Source organism: Paralichthys olivaceus, chromosome 16 (genome assembly GCF_024713975.1).
Source record: "Paralichthys olivaceus isolate ysfri-2021 chromosome 16, ASM2471397v2, whole genome shotgun sequence".
In the NCBI taxonomy this organism is placed as follows: domain Eukaryota; kingdom Metazoa; phylum Chordata; class Actinopteri; order Pleuronectiformes; family Paralichthyidae; genus Paralichthys; species Paralichthys olivaceus.
In genome coordinates this window covers 20,672,765-20,696,332 of record NC_091108.1, presented here as the reverse complement: position 1 = coordinate 20,696,332, position 23,568 = coordinate 20,672,765, and the positions used below count along the sequence as shown (strand labels likewise).

The 23,568-nt window shown below is 40.6% G+C and overlaps 1 protein-coding gene across 1 annotated transcript; it reads right to left on the bottom strand.

Annotated features, from left to right (window-relative positions):
• Positions 1 to 4,308: 4,308 nt before the first annotated feature.
• On the bottom strand, positions 4,309 to 23,165 carry LOC109644224 (polypyrimidine tract-binding protein 2-like). Its single transcript, XM_020109572.2, has 17 exons — positions 23,065 to 23,165; positions 19,440 to 19,461; positions 19,104 to 19,155; positions 18,011 to 18,174; positions 16,871 to 16,942; positions 16,712 to 16,783; positions 16,436 to 16,594; positions 15,946 to 16,056; positions 15,477 to 15,645; positions 14,278 to 14,355; positions 13,355 to 13,467; positions 10,346 to 10,379; positions 7,847 to 7,939; positions 7,387 to 7,503; positions 6,760 to 6,859; positions 6,561 to 6,638; positions 4,309 to 6,302 (listed from the first exon to the last, which is right to left on the bottom strand). The coding sequence occupies exons 1-17, from the start codon at positions 23,070 to 23,072 to the stop codon at positions 6,173 to 6,175; spliced, it is 1,572 nt and encodes a 523-aa protein (XP_019965131.1). The 5' UTR covers positions 23,073 to 23,165; the 3' UTR covers positions 4,309 to 6,172.
• Between the last annotated feature and the right edge of the window lie 403 nt (positions 23,166 to 23,568).

Sequence of the window (23,568 nt, the reverse complement as noted above, 5' to 3'; positions counted from 1 at the left end):
TTATACCCTCTTCAGTGTGAGTGTGTGTTGGCAAGCACTGCGCCTCCTGCTCTCCTCCTGACCTAACACCCCCCAACCCACCGCCTCTCCCCTCCCCCTCCTCACCTCCCTCCCACTCTCCCCTCCCCCACGCCACCAAGGACTGTGTGAGGACAATGGAGGTATGTTGGGGGAGGGGGTGAGCAGATCAACCACAGCATGGATCATCTGCATCACTGAACACAAGGGAGGGGCTCTGAGGTCATCAGGGAGGCTGCATGTTATTGGTCAGCTGGGAGGTTATATGGATCAGTATGAGCACTAATGTCCTTCCTTCCTCTCACAGTTTCTTTCTTTCTTTCTTTCTTTCAACACAAAAAGATGTCACCATTCACTATCATGTCAATATTAGCATGTGTAGACCCCCGGACATGTCATTACCTATTAAGACACATTGTCTCCATGACGTTTCCAGAGTGAATGTTCTGCTTGATAACCGCTTTGTTAATATACATATACTTGGGTTGATGTTATATTAGTTGAAGGTTTTATGCTTTAGTTTCTCTGTTTTGCGTCCGTGTAGATTGTCACCTGGGGTGTGAGTGATCGGAGAGGTGCTTCCGTTTCAGGAGGATCATACATAAAACTGCAGGAGACCACAGTCAACGCCAGGAGGAGAGGGAGAGGGAGAAGTTGATCAAATGCAAAAACAGGAGGAGAATAAAGGATTACTTCACAGATACTTCATCCATTTTATTCTGAATAAACTGCAGACATGTTCTGTCAATAGGTTTTGCTGGAACTACTATGAAAGCTGTGGGCATTGAACTATATTGGACCAGCGAAACTTTCTGTAAAGACTAAATAATTCAACTGACCTGAGACCACGAGATGTAGATCAAAGCTCTGAAAAAGCTCAGATTGAGATAAGTGTGTCACAGTGACATGAATGAAGGTTGGGAAAGAAGTTTCATGTATGTGAAAGTCTATTAATATTTGAATATTATAGTTATGTAAACACAGGGAGACAGACGGGTTATTGTGTGAGTGTGTGTGAGTGTGTGTGTGCTCATTCAGGTCCTGTCTCATCACCTGGGTTAAAGCAGTATCAGAGGCTACAGCTGATGATCTCATCCTAAACTGTGTAATTCTATCCCCCTGTATTCTCCCTGTAAACATTGTGTGTGTGTGTGTGTGTGTGTGTGTGTGTGTGTGTGTGTGTGTGTGTGTGCTGGGCCATGAAATAAGGACCTGGTTATGAAACATACAGGGGGATTGACTTTACTGATAACACAGACAAACGAGCAGATTATATTGTCATATATTTGAGTTGTTTTATTCCTGTGATGCAGCTGCAGTGTTTTCTGTAGCTAGGGGCTTAATTGAGAGATTTTTCTAACTTTTTTTCCTTCTCTGATTATTGTCTCCCACCATGCAGGCTGCTGACAGACTGGTGCTGGCTGCAGGGTTAAGCTCACACTGACCTCTGGTGGATTACAGAGGACCTGCATCGAATGCCAACATTTTGCATTAAAAGGGTCATTCCACTAATTACATTTGTCAACTCACTGGTTGACATTCGATCTTTTTATAAAGGCTTAATTTTGGGTTCAGGTCAAATGGCAGGGTGAAAAACTTGCCTAAATTATTATTTATTCCTCTTGATATACCATAGAAAATAAAAAAAGAATAATATAAACATCAGCAATGCCAGATAATACGAATAGTAAAAGTTGTGTTGGTGCTGCACTGTATCTATAACTGGGAGGGTTGTACAGGTTGGATTATTGGACGGGTTACAAACCCCCACCATCTATTACACCCAACTGGGCCAACCCTGTACCACAAAACTCCCCCTTTATCCACCCTAATGTATGACAACCAGGAGAACAGAGGAGTGGACCACATGGTTTTTTTAAACTGAAGATTGATTTATAAAAAAAGGCAATGTGAAGTCTGAAAAACAGTTAGCAGCTGGTACTGCACATATGGAACCTGAAGTGTAATGAACAAAGCCAAACAACAAACCATATACCTGCAGGGAGAAAGACTGAGCGACTCCACAAACACACGCAGCTGATGAACAGCCTGCAAAGGTAAATAGAGTCTGTAAAAAAGCAGCAAATAACAAACTGCACCATTCAGATAAAGAAAGGCTGCAACGCTGTTGTATGCCTCTGCCAAACAGTGCATCTACATACATTTGTTTATGAGATTCATATAAGGTCACGGTGAACTTTACCTTTGACCACTGGAATCAATGCCTAATTTGAAAGAATTCCCTCGAGGTGATTCCTGAGATATCACGGTCAAGAGGCCAAAATGTGTTTTGTGAGGTCACAGTGACCTTTGACCATCAAACACTAATCAGTTCATCCTTATTGCCAACTGAATGTTTATACATTCCTGATGTAATGATAATTCCCTTTGAGCATTCCTGATGTATGGCATTAACAGCAATGTCAGGTGACATCACCTTGACCTTTGACCATCAAAATCTTATCAGTTTATCTTTGACTCAAAGTGGAATATTTGTACCGGATTTGAAGAAGCTCCCTCGAGGTGTCCTCGAGATATAGCATTCATGAGAACGGGACAGATGGACAACCCCTCAAGGCCCCTGGTGGAAAAACAGAATCCACTGAATGCTTATATCAGCTTTACCTCCAGCAGGTTTTGTTTTTGTCTGCATTTATTTGTTTTAATGTTTGTTAGTTAGCAGATTCTGCAAATACTACTCGACCGATTTCCATGAAATCTTGTGGAGAGGGGGGCCAGATTAGCCGATCCAGAATGGGACTGATATTTGAGTGTGTACAGATCCAAATAAAAACCTGGATCTGGTGAATTTAACTGGTCTCATAAGAGGAATGTTGGGCCTTGGGGGAGGTATGCACTCAACTGAGTTTGTTTAAATCTGTGAAGTCTTCTGCGGTGACTCCACAGTGTGAACTCCCCATCCCGACGGTCCTCGTGTGCAAGTGGAGCTGTGTTTGCTGACTGTTTGTGCAGCTGATCACAGATTACAAACCAGGCCGTGCAGCTGCTAAGGCCACAGCAGCTCGACCAGATCACCCCTCAAAGATGCAATTATTCAGAAGTTTGTCTATAGTTACTGTTCTCCTCTGTGAGTACTCACTGTGCCATAATAAGACCTTCATTAGTGATGATTTGATAAAGACATCAAAGTAAGACTGACAGAAGAGAGCAAAGGTTTCACTTGGTGTTGTTTCGCTCGATACAGTTTTATCTTTAGAATAAAGCTGCTCTGCGAAGCTCTGATTAATGAATGACAATGTGATGGAGCATAATCCTGTGTGTGAGCAGAATGGCTTTTTATATAAACCAGCATCATGGGAAAGGAACCGTCCTGTGTACCTGCAATTAAGGGGGTCTGGTTTAGAGTAATCATATTAGTGCATGTAACTGGTTAGTGAAAAAAAACATGACAGTGAAATATACTCGTACAGACAGATGGCCACTCAGAGAGAAGTTAGAGGGTTATGTGCCTTGCTGAAGGTCACTTTACCTGTGGGTGTGGAGGGAGGTTCTTCATGCTGGTCCAGGGATTCAGACAATCTGCTGTTGTACCACATCACAAAACTACTGGATTCACACGTAACCAGTTTGAGACCAAAGTGTGTGAAGAAAACATTGTCTACACCAACACAGCTCCAGCAGCCTGTGACTCTACCATCTGCAGCCTCAGCAGAGATCTACATTCATCAGACCAGGCTACGTGTTCCAGTCTTCAACTGTCCAGTGTTGATGAGTCTGTCGCTGCAGCCTCACATTTCTGTTCTTCTCCGACAGGAGTTAGATACGTTTAGTCAGCAACACTTCAACATTTCATGGATCAGTTGCCTTTATACAAAACCAAGTTTTAAAAAGTCTGAAATTACAGTTTCATTTATAATCATGTTAATGGTATTTAAATAGCCCTTTTCTAGTCTGATGGCCTCTCAAAGCCCTTTACACTTTTGCCTTTCACCCACACATTCATACGTTTGTACATCTAAATCTTTCTTGATCACAATATGGAAGCTACTAGGATCAAACCTCTGACCTTCTGATTAGTGTATGACCAGTTCTATCTCCTGAGCCACAGCTGCCACTTAATGTACAACATTTACTTACAACAGGACCTAGACTAATTAGTGCTGAACACACTCCATAAGTTAAAAGAGTATAGACGAGTAAAGGAGTGTAGAGTCCCCATGGCGCGGACACACTGCTCACACTGGATCATGTCTCGGCAGTAGCGTAGAAAGAACAGAAGAGCTGGGAGGAGGGAGTGAAGAGAAAGAAGTGAGAGCAGAGAGACAGAACTGAACAGAGTGAGAGAAGTTTATTGACAGGTTGACAGTGAGACAGATGAGAGCAGAGGTCTGAAGCTACTATAAACAACACAAACACAATTTTACTTTGCCTCCTTGGTAGAAAAGATGTTTTTAATTTGTGCTGATCTGAAATCTAATGACAAAAATGAACATAATAAAAACTGAGGTGAAGAAATGAAAACAACCCCCTTCAAGAAAAAAATGAAATCAATCCAAAAATAAACTGCAGCTGCAAGAAAGAACCACAGATGAGTAAAAAATTAGAAACACTGGAGACGACCTCAGATTGCTGTGCATCTCTGCATGATAAATAAGCTCATGTTGTCTGACTGGGAAGAGGAGGTTCTATTTATAAAATAAAATAATCTGCTTCTTCAGGTTTACAACCAAGGTTAAACAAACATTGTCGGTAAAATTCATTGTTTGAAGACACAAAAGAATCGACAGTAAAATCAGACCACAGACTAAAGGCGCATGTACTTTGGTCCTAACAGGTCTCCTTCCAAAATCAGAGACCAAGACCTGAACCTCATATCTAAACAGAAAGCATGAACACGCATCATCTGGGTATGCGTGTGTGTGTGAGAAAGAGAGAGAGAGAGAAAGAGGGCACTCACAGCTATGGTTTTAAAAAGAGAGGGATAGGATTTAGAAAATTTCAGCTCCACCTTTGAGTCATTACTGTTAGTGTTAATGTCAATACATTCCAAGTTATTTTGTAAAGAAAATTTGGGAAACACCCAATTGTCCTCAACAAGCATCAAACTTTCCAGAATGCGTCTAAACATCCCAATAGAACAGCTACAACGAACCTTCTGCTTTAAATCAAAAAGGCATCATACATAAATGGCTTCAGAGTGATTGTTTACAGTCACAAAATATCCTTACTCAAATTGGAAATTGCACTAAATACATAATTTCTATTTGATTTGAGGATTTATGGGTTTCAGCGTCCTCAAATTTCAGTGATGTCTGGAAATCATTGAAGTGATTGTAGATATAGAAGATTGTAGAAGAGGAGATGAGAGGATAGTGTGAATCCCACTTCAGTGAAAATACCATCTCCTCCTTTAGACTTGATGCATTTTAAAATGATTCATTTCAGGTTTGGAGTAATGAATAAGCACAATGAGGATGTGTGTCAGAAACCACTCTGTGAAACAAACATCTTCAAACGAATGAAAGGAGAAGAGGACTTGAATAATTAATGACTGCATTAATTATGTAAGAGGTTTGTGTTGGAGCAACTACCACAAAAAGATGTATAGAGTGACTGGACCACAGTATGGTGGGGTTAAAACTGGTGCTAGCCTGCTAACAGAAAAGGTTCGGGTCATTAAAAAATGTACAGAAGAAGAATCATTGATGACAGAACTCGAAGCTCATTCATGTCACGTTGACAGGTTTCACACCAACACTCTGCTCACTGCTGGGTGTGGTCTGAAGCACGCTCTGCAGTACCTGTAGCCACACCCATCAGTGATGTCACAATGTACGGACACACCCAAAAGTACATGTCTACAACACAACCAGGTAAAAAGTTAAACCTCTGCAGATCACGATCCTCAGAAGCTGCACTTTAAGATGCTGTGAGGGGGAAAGCAGGGATTTGGACATTTTACAAATTGCGTATGGGCCACGGGTAAATGCTGCTTCCATTGGTCAAGAGTTTACTTTGAGGAATTTGGAGTATTTGAACTGAAACTTTGATTTCACATGATTGGTGATATTGCAGTACTTGATTTAAGGTTTAGGGACAGTGCAGAAGTAACAGAATCAATGAATAAGAGGAAAAACAGTGGGGACTTCCTCACTCGTCATGGATCTTGAGCTGAAGAAGTTGGGTGTGAAAGTTAGATGGTGGACTTTGAAAAGGAAACTTTTAGATGGTGATTCCCTCCCATGTCATAGTTGTGAAGATCCATCAGTGCTTGGATCGCCTCCTCAACTGACGACATCTGGATCAAGGCCATCTTACGGTCCCTGGTGAAGAAAGAGCAAAGACAAACAGCTGAATTTTGTGAAGTCTGTGAGCATGGCTCTGTTTAGTTTCTATTCAGGTCAATCTAGAACATAACGAGGCAATTATCTTATACATAGAATTCAAAGGAGAATAGGAGGGATATTACAAATGTGGTTCCATAGATCATCTCTTTTACATTCTAAAAATAAAAAATGCCAGTATAAAAACATATTTTTTGTGTCTTAACCAGCTTGACATGAAACTGAACTGTTTCTTACTGGAAGAACTTGAAGGCCTTTACAGTTCCTCCACTGTTTGAGAACAGAAGACGAAGATCCTCCTCTCCAACACCATCCCTGAGCATTCAAAACACAAACTGCTTATGGTACTGAAGCAAAGCAGCATGAAATCAAATAGACTGGTGCAGTATTGAGTGTGAGAAAAGTAATTTGAGGAATATGTGTACTGTTAAAATACCGGATGTTGGAGAGATGAAGTGTTGCGGAGGGAGGAAAGATATTCTGGAAGTTCTTGGATCCTGGCTTCTTAAAGCGATGGAGTGGAGAGCCAGAGAAATCTGTCAAAGGAAAAAAATATACAGCCATAATAGCATATAATATACATATAAATGTGAAATATTATAGTTATTGGTGGTATATGATTAATATTCTGTTATTGTTACTTCAACCTAGGCCTTAGAACTGTATATTATTGCTGCTTTAACCCAAACAAGATAGAACAAACTTGGGGTGAGAAAAACCAGTGTAAGCATTCTCTCATCTCTGCTTGATTATCTGTTAGTCTCTGTGTGAGCGAGTGGGGGGCGAGGCCGGCCTGTGACATGCTCGAAACTGTAAACAATGGGGTCACCAACGGCAAAAGGCACACAGGAAAATATTGATGTCGCCATTTTATGACTTGATTCATTCTAATGAAGATCGAGGGAGGGAGTGCGAGGCTACATTAAGTGATTAAGTGAAATGTTTAATTTAACTCATCTAAGAGGCTTCTGCAGTTCAGGGGCTCCGTACACCTCTAATCCTTTGTCATGTTTTAATGGTTTAGTCCATAACTCTGGTAAAGTTGTACTTTCAGTACTCTCACCTTTAGTTAGTAGTTGATCATCCAGTCCTTCTCTGGGTAAAGCCACAGTCTGATGTTTTGACAGTGTCACTCTCATCACTTTACCAAACACCTTCTGACCATTCAAATGGCTCATAGCTACAGATGAGAGAAAAAGATAAATACGAGAAGGTAAGAAGTCGAAAAGCCAGACTGTATTTGCTGATACAGTGCCCCAGGTTGATTTATCATATCTCATCCATGAAACAGGGTGTGTGTGTGTGTGGCTGAAGCCATCATGATGTTGAGCCCATCATCCAACATGATGTCTCAATGTCCACATAAGCCAATATGGTTAAACTGAGCAGACACCGTTAACATTTATCTACATAACGGGGACCTGCAAGTGACGTCATCGGGACATGAACAACCACTTCTGATTTGGGGAAAGAAAAAAATAAATAGCAGTAACAGATATGAAACATTCTCATCCATAACTCACCCAGCTGAGCCTGGTTGCCATCTGACAGCTGGATCAGAGCACTGTCCTTTTTGTTGTAGAGGATCTTCACCCTCTGCACATCGCCATAGACACCTGAAGGTAGAGAGAGAGAGAGGCAGACCGAGAGAGGGAGAGAGCGAGCAAGAGAGAGCAGGGTAGAGCAAAGGCGAGGAAGAGGACAGAACAGACAGAGCAGGAGAGATGTAGCCGACGAAGATAAAAAAAAAAGGAGAGGTGTGAAGGATGGAAGGAAAAAAGTTAGTGCCAGAAAGACAAATGAAAGGAAAAGATGGACTCTTCCGATTTGACTTCCACTAGAAACTCATTCAACTCTTCTGTGTAACCAAGTTGTCTGATTGGTGAGAAAAGACAAACACCTCAGCTTTACCACTGACACACGCCTGAAGCTGTTTGATGAGGATATCCAGTTTGATTAGATGATGTGAAACTACTATAGGAGCAAGGGCATCTTTCACTAAACCTATGTACTAACCTAAGACAAATCATACTGCATGAGGAAACATGTACAGTAATTCAACAAAGACCATAAAAATAATGTTCTTTTAAGGCCTTTCGTAAATATGTAAATATTGCTGTGCTGAATGACTGTCTCATGAAAGCCCTGTGATACGTTTTTATTTATGTGACTGAGTGCCAAGCAATCCTCACTGCAAACTGTAGTAGAGCAACACAAAGGTGAAGTATGATTGCACTCAATTTACATCTAGAGAAGGAGGCAAAAGGAAAGGAAGAAATGCAGAGGACTTTAAGTCTTGAGTCATTCTTTGTCAGTGCAAGTGATTTTTGTGATCAACTTAACCATTAATGTGGTGAGAACATAAACGCTAAAAACAATCCTTGTGTTATTGGCAGGGTGGAGGCTCCAGTGTTCTACACATTAATAGATACTAGTAGTTATTAGTGAAGCAAATAGTGAATCAATTATTTGAAAATCCTGTATCATCCACTGACTCTCTAATAATCTGTGTTCAAATTGAGAGACTTGAATTAAAATTAAAATGAGAAACTATAATTTAAGATTTCATTGATTATTGAGCAATGAGAGATAGAATGTTCAATAAGAGGTTTGTTTGCGTCAGAGTTTAGTTAATCTAGCATTTCACAAACAGGTAACAGATTGAATTTTTAATAACCACTATCAGAACCAACCCTTTCTTCTTCTACTACTACTTCTTCCTCCTCCTCCTTGATTTAACAGATTCAATCCAATTTTTGTCTGTACTTGAATTAATTCTGTTTTTTTGCCAATGATGTGGCTGTTAAATATAAAAATATATGACAGCAGCATTTATTGTGAGGCAGCTGTTAAGGTGCAGACTTGGCACTCAGTCCCTAACCGGTCTAATGCTACATCCATACTACTTTTGTTTTGATTGCATTAACTGTGCTATAGATACACCCGCCATCCACACAAATCTGGAGTTTAAGAGACACTTAAAAGAAGAAGTTTGGAAACGCTGCTGGCCCAGTTTTAGTTTGGACGGCCAGAAACGGAGATGTTTGGAAACGATGACATAGACACTCACAACCGCTCGCTGTTTGGGTCTTTTCGGTCACGAAGTAGCCTTCACTGATTCTTCAGGCTCCTATCACATGAACCGGAGGAAAACAACCGGCATCAGCCTCGGCTACCAGCATAGAATTCAACATGGATAATCAATTATAACGGTTGTTGACCCTCTTGTCTTTGCGAACAGCTGTTGTGCATCAAAGTCTGTATTTACAATGACACTTGTAGGAAAGAAGCCATTATTCCAAGCAATCTGCAGGTGCATTCTTTTCTGTTTACACTGGCACGCACATGCCCAGTGTACGCGAGTGATATGTGTTTTCAGGTGTGTTAGTATGGATGGGAGTCAGGGACTAACAGTGATAAAGAGCCAAAAGACTTTTGTGAACAGGGATTGTTTTAGTTTGAAAATGCTGTTTTCAAACTAAAACGTAGTAGCATGGATGTAGCCTAAGTCTAGATGTGGAGGTTTCACAGCAAATTCTCATCAGATTCTTTAAGAAAAGGGAACTGAAGAAAGTATAGCACAAGATTTCCAGAGCTATGACAAGCCTTTAATATTAAAGCGTGGGCAAATTTACAAAATGCCCAAAGTAGAGGCTCCGAATCCAATCTAAACAAAGTTGCACCTCAAGAAATACAGTATGTGATGGAATAATGATTGGAAGCAACATAGTAACCGTGAATTTGATTTAGCTTTTATGGGATTCAACAACACATAAATGATTTTGGTGTATTTGTTTCCATCAGTTAAGTGTAAAGCTGAGCAAACACATTATCTCTCACACTCGCTGTTTTAAAAGTAGACAGAAGCAGATTTAACTCTGTAATGTACAATATGATCGAGGGAGGCTTGGAGACACAGAGATACAGAGGAACAAGCGTGTCCACGACATCACTGAAGAAAGTGAACAAAATTGGATTAACAGAGAGAGATATACAGATAGAATAGTAGAGGTTGAACATACCGAAGAGGGTAAAGAGACTTTGAGGCGTGACCATCTTTAGAGAGAGAGACCGCAGAGCAGAGGACAGGAAGAGGAGGAGCAGAGGAGGAGGAAGAAGGAGAGACGAAGGTAGAGATCAGACCGCCCAGCGTTGGACAAGGGGGGAGGTGGTGGTTTCCGAGATGATGAGGAGTGGAGCAAAGATGGAGAATATTGGGGGGATTTGGAGAGTGGGTCATAACAGCAAAGCCAAAGTCAGGTTAGACCAGAATGAGAAAAGTGAAGAGGGAGGAAAGGAAATGGAGATGAAAGAAATTTCAGTAAATTGTGGTGTATATATACATTGGGGGGTGTAGAGTATTTAAAGATATATGGAGGGTAAAATGGAGAGAAAATGAGTAAAGGAAGGGGATCAGGTGGGGGAGGGAGAGAGGAGGAAAGGAGGACAAAACCAAAGCAGAGGTCAGTAAACAGCATCAGTGGGACATCAACGGAGTCTGAATGATTGCTGCATTGTTTCGACACGCGCACACACATACACACACCTTCCAGTTTTGTTAACATACATGCACAGATGCGCACACACACTCAAACACACTCCCTGCTGGATGCATTTATCAGTGAGGAAAATAAAAGGATGAGAGGAAGGTAGAAAATAACACATCAAAGAATGGATGGATGGATGAAGACATCAGGAATCTGGAGTTACCGCCTCGCGGATGCACTTCTCACGCCAGCCAGTCAAGCTGCAGGAAACATGGCCACAAGCTCCCTTCTGTTCCTGAGTTATTGTGTTAAATAATGGCCAGAAACGTGTTTTTGCAGACAATTATGATCTCACAGTTGCACTGCTGTTGACCTTACGGATATAAAATGTCATCCGTCACTGTATCCTATGTAATATTTATCTGAAAATGTGTCAGCAAGTTCCAAATCACTTTGACCTTGACCTGTGATTCACTAAATTCTGAGGACATCCTTATGACTGCTGAGCATCTGAGCCTGATGTATGAAAACTCCCTCCGTCACTCTTGATATATTGCATAGGAATGTGAAGTCAGTCACCATGACCACCATCTGCCTAAATTGACAGATGCTTGATCACTTGTATCTGGAGGTAACTGTTGGCAGGAACTGTCAATGGACATAAACAATACAACTGCAATTTGATTGCCTTAATGGAAAATTAACTTCTTAAAAACTTTTCCAAACTTTTCAAATCTTAACAATGGATGAAGAGATAAATCGAACAAATTAATTTGTCCTTAGCAGGAGGTCAAACATCCCGTGAGACCTTTCATTGTGGCATAAAGTAATAATCTTGGAATGGATCATTCATAATCAGTACATTTTGCTGACACATGACTTTCAGTTTGTTTTTCATAAAAAATCCAAAATACCAGGACCTCCAAGATTCTTGACATAAGTGTGAAGGTGAAAAAGCTACGAAGTAAATGTGTTCCATTTCAACCTAGAGACGTTGAGGCAAAAGGTTCTGCAAAACATGAAATATGAAGTATTTCTATGACCACTGCCACACTACACATGGACTCAACCATTTTCTCATGTCGAGCTAAGTGGCAGCTGTGCTGAGACCATGATCATCAGTACCAGATATTTTATAGAATAGTTTCACTTGGGTCTTGGTCTTAGTCAGCACCGTCAAACTGGAATTAGAGAGAGATTAGTCTGTGTTTTCTTCAGGTTTCTAATGCTGTGTGACCTTGAGTAGGGTTCTGTATGAAAATCATTCAAATGTGCCACAGATGCAAGTCTCTCGATCTAAGGTCACAGCTGAGAGGAAGAAAAAGTTAATGAAAACCAATCTTTTTTAACAGAATCATGATTCACGACCTGAATCACAACTCTCCCCACATATTTAGTTGAAGTCATATGATCACATGCTGAGTTGTGCATATGGTAACCTGGACTGAAAGCCAATCACTTCAACTCAAGAGGCCAAACTTACAAATGTCTGCATTCTGCTATCGCTGTGATTTTATTCTAAAAGTCCATCTATACGTTTTTTTAACTCCTAGGCTGCAGAACAAGGACAACTGTCAATAGCTGCAGTTTCCGACAAGCTGTTTAACAGCTAAAAAAGGTTTTTTAACTTTCAAAACTGAATATAGCACATTTTAATGGCTCAATCTGTAAAATGAGTCTGAGAAGTAGATTTATTAAGATTTTCTATGATAAAAAAAATATCAGATTGTTGACGTTTACTTTGGGATTCAACTCTCACCACACTTAACCAATACCTAGAATGTGAACATAAACTTAACCAATACCTAGCCAATACCTAACCTTGTATTGAGTGATGTATAGAGGACTGCTGCTACCAAGCTGATGGATCATCAGAGAGATATGTATGATGTTCCCATGACATTCAGGTTAAACCTGCAGCAACAAGACTCTAGCAGAAGGGGGACAACGTTTAAAACCACCACTGCAATATGGAACCCCTCTCCTCAGGGGTGTGAGAGGTACGGAGAAAGAGAGAAGTGCTCAAATAGAGAGATGGAACATACAGAAATGGGTACAGTACTGTTAGAGATAAAGATGACAGAGTAGGTTGCAATTCAATTAGAGCATAAACAGAAAACTAACAAGAGAAACCAAAAGCCACCATAACATCACAGTTATATGTAAAGGTTTGGCCACTGGGCCAATGTTCTGAAATATTTTGTTGATTTTTGAAAAGAAGTAAACACTTACTTAGTCCTCTAATGAACAGGTACTAAAAACTATCATTTATCCAAATTTTAATGTGCTGTATCTTTATATTTAGTGAAATTAAAAATACAAATTTTTACATTATTGTGCAGGTCTGGGCTCCCTATTAAGGCTGTACTTGGTAACCCCTTTTTATGATTTCAGTATTATTCTATATCCACAGTCACAGTGTAGCTTTAATCCATCTTAAACATGGTCACACTATCACTGTTTGTTCAATAGCTGTAAGGAGTTACTTAAAGAAGAGCTTTGGAATGCTCATTCACAGACAAATTATATTTATGGTTAGTTTACCTCGTCATTTAAGTTGGATGCCAACAGGACTCCTGACACTCCGGACCCAGAGAGAGCAACGCGACCCGCAGCTGCTGCTGCCGCGGCTGCAGCACTCAGAGGGCTGATGGCTCCTTTTAGGAAAACACAAGACAAGAAACAGATCAGAGAGTTGAAGTTAACTGCAAGAGCGCTAAAACAAACGCAGTTTCATGCAAAGATACATTCATGTCTACAGGTAAACTGGAGAAGTTGCAATTGCTAGCAATGCAGAATTCTAGGGGGAAGGAATGGTCAGTATAGCTGCTTCAGTAATTTCAGTAATGTGCATAATGTTCAGTGTATTGTAGGAGACATTCAGTCTAATCAGAGCATGACGTTTGCGAACTCTGTTCTCATTCCTGTCTACCGCAACTATGTGGATAATGCACTCTCCCACTTTAATTCAAACCTGAATCTCAGACAAGAAGCTGATAAGGTTTCAGAGCAATGAGCTTGCATGTCACTGTGGGGGGAAATGCGATTTGTTTCGAATGCTTGGTTAGTTGATACAATGATATAAATAAAAAAACTACTAATATCTAACCATCTCATTTGACCAGTATTCACTTCAAGTAAAATCAACAGATAATTATAATTCTGCAACCGCCAAAGGAGGAGGAGTAAGTGTGATATTAAAGATTCTTTCTTTAATTTGTAATCAAAATATCTTAATATACCTTATCTTATCTATAAAATGTAAGAATGACTGATATGTAAATGTCATGGAATGACATTGAATGACTAATTACAGTCCAGTATTTGCATGATACTTTGATAAAGCTGTAATATCAACAAACCACTATGGCCCTGGTACATTCAGACAACCCCCAGCACACAAGAGACAGCAGCAGGACAGAAAACAGCAGAGACAACAACATTTTGAAAAATGAAATGATTGGTACCTCCACCCTGTGAGAGGGAGAGAGAAGATGAGTAACCTCCTCCACTCGAGTAGGAAGCTAGGGCTCCAGATGGGGTACCTACCAGACAATAAAAACTTGAGTTAAATTACACCTTGAGGTCCATTGCATCCACTTTGCTTGATTTATCATTGAGATGGGCCGAGAATTGTACTGTACACAACCAGTTAGAGATAGTTTAGAAAAGGCACACACTTATGTATATAAGGTCACGAAATTCACACTGCATGTCAGAACATAACCTAAGCCATGAAGTACAAGGATATTTCTAAAAGTAAAACTTTCACTGAGATGAAGTGAAAACAACTTGCACAACCAGAGGACTTCACTGAAGAGAGTAGGGCCACAACTATTTCTGTTTCAGTTAAAGGTGGAAGTCTGTTGTAGTTAAAAATAAATCACAGTGTATGTACTTCAAAGCAATGAAGCACAATAAAGATTACATAGAATTTGCATTCGGCTATGAAACTGTTGTATCAAAACCATCTACACCATCCACTTAATTATCTCTCTTAGCATATTTTAAATTCCCATTAAACCTAACTCCTACAACAGATGATGTTGCTTTTGACCATTTGCTACAGAAACAGTTTGTCAGTAAACACATCACCACCAGCAGAAGCCATGTGGAAAGTCCCCATAAATGGAGTGGCCTATGAGAGGCCTGCACAATGCAGTGTCTGACTGTTTGGATTTCCTCTTTTGGAGCCTTTGGAATATAAACAATATACATTACAAAGGTGACCTAGATTTAAGAAATGGAGGATTTCTCAATTGATGAAATCCATGGTTTAAGGTCACATATCACACAATTAATGTGAGGCTGATATGTGGAAACTGGAAACCTGCCAGTTAGCTCAGAGTGCAAAATTAGCTGGTAGCATCTAGGAATCCAATCAGCCTGTCACCCTGAATAATAATAAGATACAGCATTACACAGAAACTGAAACAGGAAAAATAATAACATTCATCACTCTATAAATATTATTTTGTGTGTAAGTTTGACGTTTTAGAGAGAGTTGATAAACATGCAGATGGATCACATTTAATGCTGTTTATAGCTTTTAAAGGGAAAAAATGTGCAGATGTGCAGGGACACAGATGTAACTGTAAAGTATTATTGATACCCTGTGGGGAGATATGAAATTGTGTAATGTAAACAGGTCAACACGTATATTTACCCAAGAGAGAATGATCCTTGTTGGATGTCTCTCCATCTCCAGTAGGAAGGTCTGGTCTGGTGTAATCTCGACTCTTATCATTGTTGTATTTCACATTGAGGTTGACCAGTTTACTGAAGTCTATCCGCAGAGTGCAACATGAATTGTAGATGTTCTGTCCATCCAAAGACTGTGTAAGTGAAGGAGACAGAGGGAATCATAATGACTGATAAAGTATTTTAGGTCAACACTGATATTAAGGAAGTTAATATTAGACAGAAGATGTAAATCACATGTTGTAAATCAGAAAGGAGGTGAATTGTAAAAGCTGCTTGCACTAAGGGAAATGAAGGACAATGGGAGTGTGAAAGCCTGCCCTCTTACATGCACACACATAAGCACATTGTTAAAAGCTCAGAACTCATAATAATGTAATGCAAAAAAAAAAGAAGAAAAAACATAACTTTAATTTTCATAAGTAGGATCCTACCAGTTTTGCTTGTTGTGCATTGACTGGGTCACTGAACTGAAGAAGAGCCTGAAACTGGTTGTTCTTGGTGAAGGTTATAATCTTCATCACGGTGCCAAATTTGCTGAAGATCTGCAAGAGTCACATTAATCAATCAAACAGTTTGTACATAAAATCAAACCTACACCCAAAAATAAGCAACATAAGATAATAAACATAGTGCCTTGTCTCACTCTGTTGGACGGTCTGCTACCCTCCATATCTATCACCCATCCTACCATGCTGCATTGCTGACTACGGTGATGACGCTTAACCAAATTGCAGCGATTTGACTCAACTCAGGATCTCGTCACCTTAAGAATCAACTTTTGTGGAGCAGGCCTAAAAACAAATCTCATTTCCTTTCTCCCCTTTCCCCTTTCTGTTTTGCTTCAATGATGATGTTTTTGTACCAAAGAAGATCAAATCATCAATCTGACTAGTAGATTTAAGTTAAGTGTTCAGGTTTTACCTGTTGGAGAACGTCCAGAGTCACAGGATAAAACATGTTGTCAATAATAATTCGCAGGACAGGGCTGGGGGGTGGAGCTAGGTCCAGAACTCCTGGGTCAGAAGATGGAGAACTCCCATCCTGAACCGCTGTCACTGCCTGCAGTACTGCCTGAGCCCTCTGGGTGGAATAACACAAATATGGACACGATGAGGAAAAGACATCAAATCTTGATTAAGTCTAACCTTCTGGTTTGGTAGAAACACATTGTCCACATGTCTCTGTATGTTTGTATACCTGGTTTAGAGCGGAATCTGTTTTCAGCTCCTTATGGTTGGAGTACTGGATGAAGACAGACGTGTTCCTGACCTAAATACAGTGAGACCAGTTAGTATCCCTTGCAATAAACACATAAAATAAGAATAAAGTTCAACATGAATTGAGGATGATTCAGACCTGTGGTGTGACAGCTGTGTAGTAGTTCACCATAGTAATGGCTGCTTCCTCTGTACCCAACTCGAGAAACGCCTGGAAAAACACAGCAAAAGTTTCAATGAATGAATCAGCTCCAGGACAGTTAGGCATTACTGGCTAATCTTCTTCAGGAAAGGAGGATATTAGGGGTGGGAATCTCAAGGCACCTTACGTTTCGATTCAGAGGGCTACGATTCTATGAGAAAATTGTATTTCTATACATGATTTACTAAATCATTGTGTGACTACTTGAGGTGTGCATCTTCACTAGCCTTGTGGTAAAGTGCGTTCATTTACAAAATAAAGATTTCAAATCAGAAATGCCTGGCCCCCCTTGGCAGCATCTCGGTGCATTAAACCGCTGGTCAACAAGAGACTCTGCTCCTCTGCTCTTTTCAAATCACTTACAGCGAGTTGATCTTTATAAAAACCTGCTGAATTATTATTTATGTTCCTAGATAAGCGGGGTGTCACTTATTCTGCAACAAAGAAGTTGTGTGATAATCTGCTGGAAAAACTTCTCTTCTGTGTGTAGCCTGTGTGCATTTGTATGTCTGCCCATCTCTGTCACTCACAAAAACTGATAACCACATGTATTTTGTTGTTAATCGATAGTGTTAGATCATGAATCCAGATTGCTCCGGTCACTTTAACAGCGATGTCCTGGCTGAGTGCCTCATAAACTCTAAATGCGAATCGACAAACACAAAGTAAACGTCAGCACTGTTCAGATCCTAATAACTTCTGATTGTTTGAGTGTAAAATGAGCGCAGGTCAGCAGGAGAGTGGAGGGAGGACACTCAGACAGGAGACTCTGACACAGTAAAAGACAACCGGACCTTTAATGTTCATTTGTCCTGATCCTGAAGCAGCGGTGATTTTAATTATGCAGCGGCAGGACATTGCTAAAACAATGAACATGGCGAAAGACATGAATCGATTATGTTCTGTGTCTGCATCGATGCAGAGTCGTCCGCGTCTGCATCGCGATGCATTGAAAAAAAACAATTAATTTCCCCACATCTAGAGAATATTATTGAGTCAAAAATTCAACACTGTTTTGAGTACTGCATTTTCACATCAAATGATTGGCAGACAGTCTAGACATTTGCTATAGTGTACCTGGTTTTTCCCCTTGAGCATCAGAATGTTGGTGACCTTTCCAAAGGGGAGCCCCAAAGCAATGACTTCAGTCTCTGACACTTCACTGGGAAGTTTCCTGATGTGGAGAACTCTGGAGGGAGGTGATTCATCTAAGCGCTGTTTCTTACTGTCACTGCCATTCGCTGAATATGGACACACAAAGACAAAAAACAAAACTCAGCATAGTCTTTGACTTAGCTCTGATCACACATGGCATTAACATGTGTCTTTGGGGGATCTAAGGACAAGTGGATCAGTCTAAGTAAAGCAGTTCACACATGGCATCAGAATGCTTGGATCGCACTTCCCTGCTCTATAAACATGTGATCGTTGCTGTTTGCAAAGACCAAATGCATTGCTGCTGCTTTTAGAGACAGTTCTGTTCAGATCCTAATAACTTGTGATGTGTGTTGGTGTTTACTGTTAAATAGTCAAGTGAGTGCAGGTCAGCAGGAGCGAGGACACCCAGACAGGAGATTCGGTACAAAGCAATCGGTGATTCTGCTCTGATCCTGATGCAGCGGCCCAGGGCCTGTGTGTGAGTGCAAACTCCGCAGAGGAGAGGAGAGGAGAGGAGAGGAGAGGAGAGGAGAGGAGAGGAGAGGAGAGGAGAGGAGGAAGTGACACGACTCGCACTTCGCACTCTGGGGCCCTGGGAATGCTTCTTTAATGTGTCTTGGGTGTGTTCCCACCTCTACTTGCCTTCAGAGACAAATGTAAATGCCAGGTATGAACAGGGTTGACAATAAATTTCTGATTAGAGCCATGTTACCTAAAACATGAAGTCCAATGAAGCCAAGGTAAATATGCACCATAGAATACTAGCACTGAATTAGTCCAAGGCTTGTTGTTATAATATTCTGGTTTTTCAGGTCCCTGGTCTGTTTTGGCATGTCATCCACCCACACAAGGTTAAAGACAAATAATGCACTTAAGTTGTCTAACATGTCCAAAGCTGCTCTGTTTCAAGTGTTCCCATGATCACTCTTCCTACTTAAAGATATTGTGGATTATTGCTTCAAATAATGCGGTTTGTGTTTTCCACTCCCATCAGCGTTAAGGTGGATCTTACCGGTCATAGAGCTGGGACTGCTACCATACATGTTGAGCTCATCTGAGCCTCTCTGCAAAGTTAAGTGAAAACAAACAAACAGTTATTTCTCACCATAACAAATAAAAGACACAATTATAAATTAAGCCAATCATTTTACTTTTAGCTTAATGATATTGTGGTTAATATCCTATATTATCTTTTTAGTGGGCTGTCTTTCTTCTAACTTTACACTTGATATGAATTATTTAGACCTGCCATCAACTGTACATCCAGTCCATGGTTAAACAATATAATGCAGACAAAGCAAATGCATGTGTTCATGTAAAATTAGTCAAATAAAATTGGAAAACTTGCCTTCACACCAACCGCGACATCTCTGCCAATGGAAAGAATACATTGAGATGAAAAAAGAAAGAGAAGGAAAATGGTAAGAGTAAAACCTGGATGAAAGTGTGTCATATTACTTCTATTCAACCAAGGTTTAAATAAAAAAAAAACAATGCAGGTGTTCAAATGCTTATTTTTTTAGATGACTGGCTCTTTACATACGTAGAAGTGCATACAGCCATTTAACAGGTTTGATTCAAGAATTCAGCAATGTCTGAAATATTTCTAAACATTGATATTGATTTAACTCATATCTGCATCCTCCTGGTTTTATCCTCAATTACTGCATTAAAATTGTAGAGAAAATATAAAGTCGCAAACCAATCAACACAAACCTTAACACAGAATCACCACCTTTCAAAAGGATAACAGCAAACAGCTCAAATGTAAAATGCAAAGAAATGTGATTTGCATCCAAAATCACAACATGTATCACTTCATAAACCCCTTTTCCTCTGATCAACACCCACTGTGGACAAATGTTCTTCTATTGGTCTGATACACTCTCAGTCAAATCCTGCAAGGAACTCTTGGAAGTGACAACAGAACTCTGATATCGTTACTGCTGACTTCAGGTACTGTTCTGGAAAATAACTTGACATTTGCAGTACTGACAGTTAACTTTCCCCAACCAACTCCCTAAACCCAGAGTTTGAGACACCCAAGTGATCACCGACAGTCAGACCAGACCTGCTCCTGTTGAGCCTGAAACACCAATTTGCATTCCTGGCTTTATTCCCATAGAGCACTTGAGTCACCAAGTAACCTGTAACACACCCTCTGTCGACAAGTTTGGTTTAAAATGGTTTGATACGGCAGAACCAATGCCATTCTTACCATGGCTACAGCTGTGTTTAAACCTGATCTGAAAGTCTGAGTAAGGTGAATGAAAAACAAAATCACTTAAGGAAATTGTGATCTGACAATCACAAGTACTAAGGAAGATAATCAAAAGATTATTTCATGTTAAAATAAAAATTGCGTGCTAAAGGACACATTTTGAAATATCTATCTACATCTGTTATATTGGTTCACAGAATATCTCACAACTGTGTCTTGATCTTCTGTTTCAAAATACGAATGTCCATAGGAGCATGAACTATATGCCATTTATGTTTTTGTGATTTTTACGTGTCAACATTGACATATCTGTATTTTAAATTTAATGTGTTCATTTTGAATTTTATTAAAGGTTACCAAAAATGAAAATAAAATGTCCTGATTATGATTTTTATCTGTTGTGCATCTCATTGCTCCAAAAAACGACGCTGTCAAGTAATGACAGGCGTTCTTTCATCACAGATATTCCAGGAAAATGGGGATGATAGGAAATGGTCTGCTCTTTCTTTAAGCACATTAATCGTGTCGCTGCCTTTGTAGATGTTGTGTATCAGATTGTCATTCTCTGCATACACCAAATGTAATCATTAGCTGTCCTTGCACCAGTAAGAGGCGTGCTGTGGCTTTAGCTGCAGTTTGCCACTTTGCATTTTAAGGTGTAGGTAGTCGACATAGCTCCTCACATTGGAGTTTCTAACTACATTGCCAAATTGATGATTTTCTAGAGCCAAAGACAACGCCAACTGGTGCTGAGTCCAAATCATGGATAATCAGGGAGGATTACAAACCAGTAAGTTAAACCTCCTTATCTGGCAGAAGTCCTGGTGGGCATCTGTTTCATTTGAAGGCCTCTTTTCATTACTGTCATTTGATTGATCCCTGGCAATATCCTATTAGCCAGCTGTTGTCCAGACCTGTCTAACATGGCTTACTTTCACAAAGCGTGAGGAAGCACGTCTGGGTTGATGCCAATGTTCAAAAGAAGTTTGATCCCTAGTAGCACACTTGGTTTTGTGTACACGTCCCACACCTGAATAGACCTTAAGTAGCAGATGTTCAACAATTAAACGTGCATGCAAAGGGATTAAGTCTGTAGTTTGCTAGAAGTAGACCTGATGGAGTATCATGATAGGGGAGCAGTGTGACAACCTGAACTGCATCAACAGCAGTCAACTAGTGGGCCCTCAAAGAAAAGCTACTTCCTTAATGGGGAGCAACTTTAATGTGCACTGCTTCCCAATAATTATATAGACTGTGGCAGCCCACTATTGTCCACCACAACCAAATAATGATAAAACAATTCTTCATCTTCTTTGTGGAGCTGTGTGCAGAGCCTCTTGCCCTGTTGTTGATGTTCTCACTCACCACATCAGTGGCCTGTCAAAACAACTCAACCATCCTCAGCAGGCAGGCAGAATTCAGCATAACATTGGTAGATACCACTTTTTCTGTGCAGGATGGCACAACAGTTCTCAGCAGGAAGGCACACAAGCCCTCTCTGTGCACATGAAAGTATGCACGCATGTTCACTGGGCAGTCATTACAACCAACATTACTCACATGCAGGATTGTAAATGTAACTTGATATGTATAGCTTGAGGCCTTTTGCTGGTTTGCTGATATGTGCAAAGGACACGGCATCAACTGCAGACATTGCTGGCATATGTCCTTGCCATATCTTACAGTAGTGCAAAAACAGCCATTGCAAAAACGAAAAGACACTGGTATGGCTAACACTGCAAAAAAAACAACAGGTCGGAAGATTCACATCTTGCACAGATCCTACAGAAGAGCAGCTGACCCTGGAGCATTTGCACATTTATCATGATCATAAACAGAAAAAAGAAAAAGAGAAGTCCCGGAGACAAAACTATGACCTAACTATGTTGACTGGATACAATTTCACATTTCTTTGCAACAACATTAATCCTAAACACAACCAATAACACCCTGTGGCAAATACACAAAGTAGCATTCTCTCATCAGCTGGCTTCCAATGCGCATCGCTCCCATCAAACACCACAATGGAGCTCACCTGCTTTAAACATCCTCACAAACGGGAGAACTGATATTATATACAGTAACAGCAAAATGTATTGCTCAATATTTGAATCATGTTCATGTATCTCACGTGTTCTAACCTCACATGCTGTGGCTGCTCTCTGCAGATTACCGAACCAACGCTGTAAACAACATTCGCAGGTTGCGTGCAAACCCACATCTGCTCCAAACAAAGGATCTTTACGAACTGACAGGTGCACAAACCGCCTCGGACACAATGTGGTTTATTTATAACACATCGGGCTGGTAGATAGTCGTAGAATCAATAATTGGTCAAACTGTGGCAGTGTTTCAAGCGCAGAATGAATACATATTACTCTCACCGGCAGCAGCGTTAACTCACGTTAGCATTCATTATACGGACAACAGAAGGTGATACTGTGCTACCCGTATCACAATGTTTTGCCATCTCTTACACTGCCGGAACTTATAAATCTAAATTATGTGTAGGATGAGTCATGCTCATCGGTACATGCAAACGTCCCCGGGAGCAACCCAACAATGACCCACCACGTTTCTTGGTGGGGGCTCGGTATTGTTCGGTCGCTAACGTCAGTATCGAGATTCGCGCCTGAGCTAACAGTTAGCACATGCTAAAGTGAGTGCGGCAGACGGCTCGTTGTGTGTCTGCCACACGCACAGAGCAGCGCGGTGCGCAGAGAGGCTGTACTGGTGAGGTGAACACAGTTACCCGTCCATTGCAGCTCTTTGTCCTCTTCTGTCTGATAATATTTCAGCCCTCCTCGATGTACAGTGCGAGCAAAATGGGCGTTCTTCTTCTTCTCGACTGGTGCCGGCTGCTGGGAACCAACAGTGACGTCAGATGTATTACCGCCACCTACTGTCTAGGAGGGCAAGCTTCACGTGTCCTCTTCTTCATACTCCCTGTTCATTCAATTAGTTCGAATGTATGATATTCCAAGAGTGATTATTGATGATCCTAAATGCTCGAACCATCTCTGTAACCAGTTCAAGTCTTTCCATTGTTAATGGCCCACATGGGATCTCCCCCCCCCCAAAACTCGTACATGTTCACGGGTACTAGCCTGTGCATTAACAATAGATGATCTGGTGATACACATATTTAAGACTGCATTATGAAGGCACAGTAATGTAGAGCAAAGTGCATCTGTGGGTGTGTGTGTGTGTGTGTGCATCCTGTTTGTGCTTTCAAAAACTATGTCATAGAATAATG